This window comes from Physella acuta, unplaced genomic scaffold (assembly GCF_028476545.2).
Source record: "Physella acuta isolate Inbredline_101_S28 unplaced genomic scaffold, ASM2847654v3 ptg000171l, whole genome shotgun sequence".
In the NCBI taxonomy this organism is placed as follows: Eukaryota; Metazoa; Mollusca; class Gastropoda; family Physidae; genus Physella; species Physella acuta.
This window is the reverse complement of record NW_026731690.1, coordinates 747,365-755,753: the sequence shown is the minus strand read 5'-3', so window position 1 is coordinate 755,753 and position 8,389 is coordinate 747,365. Positions and strand designations below refer to the sequence as shown.

Here is an 8,389-nt window from a genome sequence, read left to right as displayed (position 1 = left end):
AATATATATATATAAATATATATATATATATATATATATATATATATATATATATATATATATATATATATATATATATATATATATATATATATATATATATATATATATATAAACATAAGTGTATAAACATCTATGAATAGTGATAGCGGGGTGGGTGACATATGTAACTGTTTGATTAGTTTATCTTTATTCATGAGGAATGTTTAAATGATTCTCTAACGATACTGTAAACCAACAGTTCTCTCCTTTTACCAAGTACTGCTCGTGTACATCCCGGTTAAGCAATAAACTATCCATTAAATACAGCTGTTACGGTTCGGTTTTTTGTGTTATTAGATCTCTAGACATCAGGGCTGGGATGGAGCACATGATGAGTTATCTTGTCATTGATCAGATATGAATAAAGCGTGAGTTAATTAGCAGAATTAATATGTATGGAATGTATGTAATTAATACATCACGTTCTGAGTAATGTTAAGTATGCCTAAAATATGCTATTCATGTCTGCCTGACATTTATATTGTGTATTATAATGTTAATGTAGTGTAAATATTATTTTAGTGCCATGTTTCTATTGATTTATTAAACAAGCGGAGTTCGTCAGTTGAACTAGGTGACAACTTTAGGAGAGCGATGTGGAAACGTGTGAATTTTCTGCTGCTCCTCACAGCTCATTATCTTGATTATTTTTCTCACAGCGACCAAAATACAAGCAAAATTGGCGAGCGTAAGTTTAGTCCAATTACATTTTTTTTTAAATTGGTGATTGAATTAACACTTATAGCGCTATTACAATGAAACAGTGTAACAATTTTCTTAGATTAATACACTTTTTGGGACGGAGTGGCCTAGCGGTAGAGAGCTAGACTGCTAACTTGAAAGTTTTGAATTCGAATCCGGGTTCAAATTAATTGAACGTCTCTGAGTCCACCTAGCTCTGATAGGTACCTAACTCACGTAAGGGAAACAAAGGCGGCTGGACGTAGTGCTGACCACACTATCTCCTCATATGCCCAGGTCTCTGAAGCAGTTGAACTCTACTTCATCTGCCCCATGTGTCTTGGGCACGAACGAGAAATAATGATGAATACACATTTTAGTATCGTCAGACATCAATTAAAAAAAAAAATTAAGTGTTATTTTTATAAACGTTAATCTTTTTAAAAAGAATACATGAAATAAGCCACTCGTAACATATTTCGTTACATTAAATCTAGATTATTAGTTTACATGTTTAAAGTACTTTAAAGTTAACCAAATTGTTAGCATTTTTAAATATACTGTTTATAAACACTCATAGCGTAATCCACAATGACCATGTCTTCCATAGCCACACTCATAGCATAATCCACACTGATCCTGTGTTCCATAGTCGTCTGCTCAAGGACCGTGGACGTAGCCATAGTGGGGGCTGGGCCCAGTGGGTCGTACGCTGCCTACAAACTCCGATACACCAACATGGCAGTAGAGGTGTTCGAGTTATCTGACCGTGTGGGTGGGAGGCTGTACACGGCGACCCTCCCCAACGCTCCTGACCTTCTGCTGGAGTTAGGGGGGATGAGGTTCATACCGGAAGTTCATACCAGAGTCGACCAGCTGTCTAGGACTGTGGGTGAGGTTTGAATAATTATGCTGTGTTTAATTAAAGACCATAGCACACACGATATGTGACGCTAATGCTAGATTAGGAATGTTAATAAAGAACATGACCTAAAATATTATACTTTACCTTCGTTCACCAGGGCTGACGAAAGAACCGTTTGCCTTGCATCATGGGAACACAGTCAACGCCCACTACTACCTAAGGGGCAGAACTCTCACCAGTGAACAAGTCAGGGGCGGAGACGTGCCTTACGACTTGAGCCCAGAGGAAAAGGCAAATCAGGGGCGTTTGTTTCGGTAATGGGCTTTCAAAAATATTAACATCCCCACCTGGGTAGTTGAGGCCGGGCCGGGGTTTCGTTACACTACGGATATAAGGGTCGACTTCAAATATCTTCCAGAAAAGGTTTAATACAAGAGATAAATATTGCCAACATTTGATAGAACAATACTTACAGCAACTTCGTCCACAACACGTCCTCTCGCTGTCCACACACCCTAGCACACGCTATGTCACCCTTCAACTGACCCGTCTTCACGTGAACACATCTCGTTTTGTGTAAACACACTCAACCAAGGGCTACTACACCTGACGTTCGAGCACACAACACAAACAATCATGGAATGTTATATATTATACGATTATCACTTCTAACTGACAGTTATGGTTCGTAATTGGTACGTGGGTCAAGACATGGAGACAATGCATCGTGACTTTTAATTTGACTAAACTGGTCGTCTAATTATTATTTTATGAATTAATTAAAATTCGGACAGAATAAGTAGGCAGTTCTATCACAGCCCTCTTGGGTGTGGAGCAAGGGGGGGAGGGGGATGGGCTCTACGACAAAAGCGCGTCATCACGTTCAATAGTGCGCAGTGGTTTTTATATTGTTGTCGTAACTGCTAAGCACAGATCGCCCCTAAGATTGTCTCTAGGCTGTAGGTGTAGATAAATCTCTAACTTTAGGTTGACGTACCTCAACTACTACCTGGAGAAAATGACAGCTACAAAGGTACAGATGTCATGCCTCTAGGTAGTAGGTGTGATGTCTAATTGTATATTATTGTTGTACCACAGGTACTACCTAGAGAAAATGACAGGTTACAATGGTACAGAGGTCATGCCTCTAGGTAGTTGGTGTAGGGATATCTAACTGTATAATATTGTTGTACCACAGGTACTACCTAGAGAAGATGACAGGCTACAATGGTACAGATGTCACACCCGACATTCTAGAGCAGCTAAAACTACATGACGGGCGTTACATGTACACCGTCTCGTAAGTGCTCAGTGGTGACGTAGGTAGTCAGTGGTGACTTAAGTGGTCAGTGGTGACGTCGGTAGTCAGTGATGACGTAAGTGGACAGTGGTGATGTAAGTGCTCAGTGGTAACGTAAGTGGTCAGTGGTGACGTAAGTAGTCATTGGTGACGTAAGTGGACAGTGGTGATGTAAGTAGTCATTGGTGACGTAAGTGGACAGTGGTGATGTAAGTAGTCATTGGTGACGTAAGTGGTCAGTGGTGACGTAAGTGCTCAGTGGTAACGTAAGTGGTCAGTGGTGACGTAAGTAGTCATTGGTGACGTAAGTGGTCAGTGGTGACGTAAGTAGTCAGTGGTGATGTAAGTGGTCAGTGGTGACGTCGGCGGTCAGTGGTGACGTAAGTGGTCAGTGGTGACGTAAGTAGTCAGTGGTGACGTAAGTGGTCAGTGGTGATGTAAGTGGTCAGTGGTGATGTAAGTGGTCAGTGGTGACGTAAGTAGTCAGTGGTGACGTAAGTGGTCAGTGGTGACGTAAGTAGTCAGTGGTGATGTAAGTGGTCAGTGGTGACGTCGGCGGTCAGTGGTGACGTAAGTGGTCAGTGGTGACGTAAGTAGTCAGTGGTGACGTAAGTGGTCAGTGGTGATGTAAGTGGTCAGTGGTGATGTAAGTGGTCAGTGGTGACGTAAGTAGTCAGTGGTGACGTAAGTGGTCAGTGGTGACGTCGGTGGTCAGTGGTGACGTAAGTGGACAGTGGTGACGTCGGTAGTCAGTGGTGACGTAAGTGGACAGTGGTGATGTAAGTGGTCAGTGGTGACGTAAGTAGTCAGTGGTGATGTAAGTGGTCAGTGGTGACGTCGGTGGTCAGTGGTGAAGTAAGTGGTCAGTGGTGACGTAAGTGGTCAGTGATGATGTAAGTGGTCAATATTAACGTATGTGGGCAATGGTGTCGTAGGTGGCCAATGTATACGTAGTTGACAATGTAAACGTAAGTAGTAGGCAGTGCCGTAATCAGTCATTGGTTACGTATGCGGATTTAGGTGGTGTAAGTTGATACTATGGTATGGCTATATTAGCCTTAGCCTATATCGCCTATACTTGACAAATAAATGACTAAAATCAAGGCTCACTTACACGATTAAGCGTAAATACATGCACATATTCCTAGGTAAACATGCGTCTACATATTCTATTACAAAGTCTAGTCAACATTTAAGACAATCAGACACGGCTAAATAAAAGTCAATGCAAGCCAACACTCTAAAATAAAAACGCTGTCGACTCGCCCTATTTCAGGTTTGACGAGGCTTTTGACAAGGTTGCCACAGCCGAGGGGAAAGCCTTCCTTCAAGCCTTAGCCATCTTCCAGGGTTACAGCGCGCCAGATGTTTCTCCATTGGCCATGTTTGTTGTCGGCCTTGGCCCTTATAGGTAACCAATGTTTGTAGCCAGCCTTAACCCACAAAGGTAACCAATGTTTGTAGCCAGCCTTAACCCACAAAGGTAACCAATGTTTGTAGCCAACCTTAACCCACAAAGGTAACCAATGTTTGTAGCCATCCTTGACCCCAATATTTGTAGCCAGACTTGAACCGCAAAGGTAACCAATGTTTGTAGCCATCCTTGACCCCAATATTTGTAGCCAGACTTGACCCTCAAAGGTAACCAATGTTTGTAGCCAGCCTTGACCCCAATATTTGTAGCCAGACTTGACCCTCAAAGGTAACCAATGTTTGTAGCCAGCCTTGACCCCAATATTTGTAGCCAGACTTGACCCTCAAAGGTAACCAATGTTTGTAGCCAGCCTTGACCCCAATATTTGTAGCCAGACTTGACCCTCAAAGGTAACCAATGTTTGTAGCCAGCCTTGACCCCAATATTTGTAGCCAGACTTGACCCTCAAAGGTAACCAATGTTTGTAGCCGGCCTTGGCCCCAATGTTTGTAGCCAGTCTTGGCCATCAAAGGTAACCAAAGTTTGTAGCCAGTCTTGACCCTCACAAGTAACCAATGTTTGTAGCCAGCCTTAACCCACAAAGGTAACCAATGTTTGTAGCCAGTCTTGGCCATCAAAGGTAACCAACGTTTGTAGCCAGCCTTAACCCACAAAGGTAACCAATGTTTATAGCCAGTCTTAACCCACAAAGGTAACCAATGTTTGTAGCCAGTCTTGGCCATCAAAGGTAACCAATGTTTGTAGCCATCATTTACCATCAAAAGTAAACCTTAAACCTTAATTTGATTCTTTCAATAGTAACATGTTATAATTGTTTTGTTTTGGTACTCATAATATTTCAAAAACTTTAAGTGAAGCGTAGAAATAAATAGCCTCCGTGGTTTTTTTATCAATGGGAATCATCATGTTCAAAACAATTAGTTGGGTTCGAAAATGTATATCTCTCCTGGCTAGCAAGATTTCAAATTTTAAGTGAGAGAGAACGAGACTTACACGCCCTATTGTAAGCTTGCTTTATTGATGTATGCCTTTTAAATACATTTTTTATTGTCTGCTAGTGGTGATTATGCAGTACACACAATTAAAGAAGGAATGAGTGCCCTACCAGTGAGATTTATAGACGAATTTCTCAAAGCCAGTGAAAGGTCAGTTTCAGTAACACGTATCTGCTACATAACTCCTGAGGTCGTAGACCGACCCTCGGGCGAATTAATTAAGCATTCAAATTCTAAATGTTTTCGAAAGCCTAAGCGAAGCTGGGCAGATTGCATTGTGTTTTATACGCGGCGTATTTTCTTACACTCACTATCTCTAGCATCAACTTCCATTAGCAATTAACTTTGTTCGTAAACATAATGCAAAACATTTGGTTTACAGTAAAGTTTGATAGAAGTTGGTTTAAGTTTTTTTTTTAATTGTGTGTAATTTGTTTGTATTAGATAATTAGATATTTAGAATGAAATAACATGATCACTCAACACGGACATCAATTAACCTGATGATTTAATTTAAACAGAAACAAACTCTACCTAAACCGACGGCTGGTGTCCATAGAGAATTCTTCTGATGTTTATGTTCTTCACCTTATGCACACTAGCACACACAATGGAAACACATTCGACACGGTAATAATACCATAATAATTCATGTGTGTTCGGGGGAGGGTGTGAGGAAAGGCAAAGTTTCTTTCCATTTTTCCGGTTAAAAAAATGTAGGGTTCACATGTATCCGTGACGGTGTGCACTTGAAACTTCCGGTAAACACACTAAACATTTTATGGATATTTTCAGGTTAATATTTTTTCTATTTCGTCCAGGGGAGGGGTGGGGAAGTAGACTGAGCAGATCCACCCACTCCCCGACTCACCCTGGAGTATAGCAAGAGTATAGTATTCTTGAATAAACGGCTGCAATGATTTAATTTAATTGAAAACGATTTGACCTATTCCGATAGCCCTAACCCATCAACTCTAAGAATAGATCCATCATTAACCAGTATCATATTTATCTATGGATCTGATGGACACGAACCTTTACTTTCAGCTTGAACGAGATGTTGTATGTGCCAAGAAAGTGATCTTAGCCGTGCCCAAGTTAACTTTGACAAAAATCAATTGGAAACCGCTTAGGTAATGTATTGATGCTATTTATAGATCGGGTTGATGAGGCTCGTCGACTGGGGACAGCAACATTTGGGATAGAAAATTCCGAAATATATCAGTGGTGCCGCTTAGCCGATATGATTCGGTGCCCTTTTTTGCCCAAACTTTTATGTGGCACTTAAAACGTGCGGGGGGGGGGGGGGGCGGGAAGGGCAGTGACTAAAATTTTCTGAGGGAGGGGGCGGGAACTGGTAAAATATTTCCTATATAAATTCAAGTATTCTAATTCGTACGACGGGGTGGGGTAGTTGTGCTTGAAGGTTGGCGTTGCCCCTTCAAAAAGCAGTGTTTGGATTACCAACTCTGGTTTTCTTTCGGCATCTCCTGCGACACTGCTGAGTCCGAGCTGTACAGCTAAGGGCCTGTCCCTAGGGTCCATCACTTGTGTGGAGTGAGGGGGTACGATACATGGGCATCATCTGGCATTTCTCAATCTACAGCCCAGGCGTTGTGCTAGGGTTTCCAATACGTTATTATCCAACGGTTTATTGGATTATGGAACCATTTACATGGTTATGGTTAAGCGTTTTGCTATGTATATGGGATTTGTATTAATAAGTTTGCATATATTTTGTTTGCCTTGATTATTATACCAGATGACATTTGATTCTAAACATTACAATTGTATTCACCTAGAGACGATTCGATTCTAAACATTACAATTATATTCACCTAGAGACGATTCGATTCTAAACATTACAATTATATTCACCTAGAGACGATTCGATTCTAAACATTACAATTATATTCACCTAGAGACGATTCGATTCTAAACATTACAATTATATTCACCTAGAGACGATTCGATTCTAAACATTACAATTATATTCACCTAGAGACGATTCGATTCTAAACATTACAATTATTTTCACCTAGAGACGATTCGATTCTAAACATTACAATTATATTCACCTAGAGACGATTCGATTCTAAACATTACAATTATATTCACCTAGAGACGATTCGATTCTAAACATTACAATTATATTCACCTAGAGACGATTCGATTCTAAACATTACAATTATATTCACCTAGAGACGATTCGATTCTAAACATTACAATTGTATTCACCTAGAGACGATTCGATTCTAAACATTACAATTGTATTCACCTAGAGACAAGAGAGTCCGTGATGCCATAAACGCCGTCAAAGAAGTCCCAGCCAGCAAAGTTTTCATGACGTTCCCTGACCCCTGGTGGCTGCAAGCCTCACCCCACGCCGCCTCGGTCATGTTTTCTGACCGGGGGTTCGGTCAAGCGTACGACTGGGGCAGGTCAAACGTCACAGGCGTCTACGCCCTGCTGGCGAGTTACGCCGATGAGGCTTTAACCAGAAAACTGTTCACGCTCAACGAAGAACAACTGACCGAAAGCATCCTGACCGACCTGGCTAAAGCATACGGCATCAGACGTGATGAGATCCCGACACCGCTGACGTCATTGTCACAATTCTGGGCGTCTTATTCTCCCGGCTACGGCTACGTCATTTGGAGAACAGGTTATCGTTATGATGACGTCATCTCAACCATTCAACGCCCGTCACCGGCCGATGACGTGTTTATAGTTGGGGCTGACCATGCCAAGACTCATGAAGTGGATTGGTCAGAAGGCGCCTATGCATCTGTAGATAGACTTTTCTCTCTGTATTTTAACTAATCTTCCCACTGGACAAAGGTTCGGTTTTCTAATGATAATTTCCCGCTTTAATTAAAACAGAAATAAATTATTCCGTAAATTTGAAACTGATTAGTAATATTCGGACTCTTAAATAATATTTTTTTAAACATTTTTAAACATCTCATTTTGAAATGCATCATATTTCATACATTTTCGATTTATTCTATTGAATGCCCAAATAGCAGTGTAAAATTAATGTTAGGGTTAGATTTAGGGAAGACTTGTCC

The 8,389-nt window shown here is 40.9% G+C and overlaps 1 protein-coding gene across 1 annotated transcript; it reads left to right on the top strand.

Annotated features, from left to right (window-relative positions):
* Nucleotides 1–636: 636 nt before the first annotated feature.
* On the top strand, nucleotides 637–8,141 carry LOC131936206 (achacin-like). The gene is made up of 9 exons (XM_059293119.1): nucleotides 637–730; nucleotides 1,376–1,615; nucleotides 1,746–1,902; nucleotides 2,787–2,888; nucleotides 4,165–4,299; nucleotides 5,382–5,468; nucleotides 5,840–5,948; nucleotides 6,366–6,451; nucleotides 7,601–8,141. The coding sequence occupies exons 1-9, from the start codon at nucleotides 637–639 to the stop codon at nucleotides 8,139–8,141; spliced, it is 1,551 nt and encodes a 516-aa protein (XP_059149102.1).
* Nucleotides 8,142–8,389: the final 248 nt, after the last annotated feature.

What these genes read in the sequence shown, in the direction of transcription:
- LOC131936206 (XM_059293119.1), top strand. Translation starts at nt 637, where the DNA reads ATGTGGAAACGTGTGAATTTTCTGCTGCTCCTCACAGCTCATTATCTT. An exon ending in CCAGCTGTCTAGGACTGTGG is followed by an intron (nt 1,616 to 1,745) that starts GTGAGGTTTGAA and finishes TTCGTTCACCAG; the next exon opens with GGCTGACGAAAGAACCGTTT. An exon ending in GTCGGCCTTGGCCCTTATAG is followed by an intron (nt 4,300 to 5,381) that starts GTAACCAATGTT and finishes ATTGTCTGCTAG; the next exon opens with TGGTGATTATGCAGTACACA.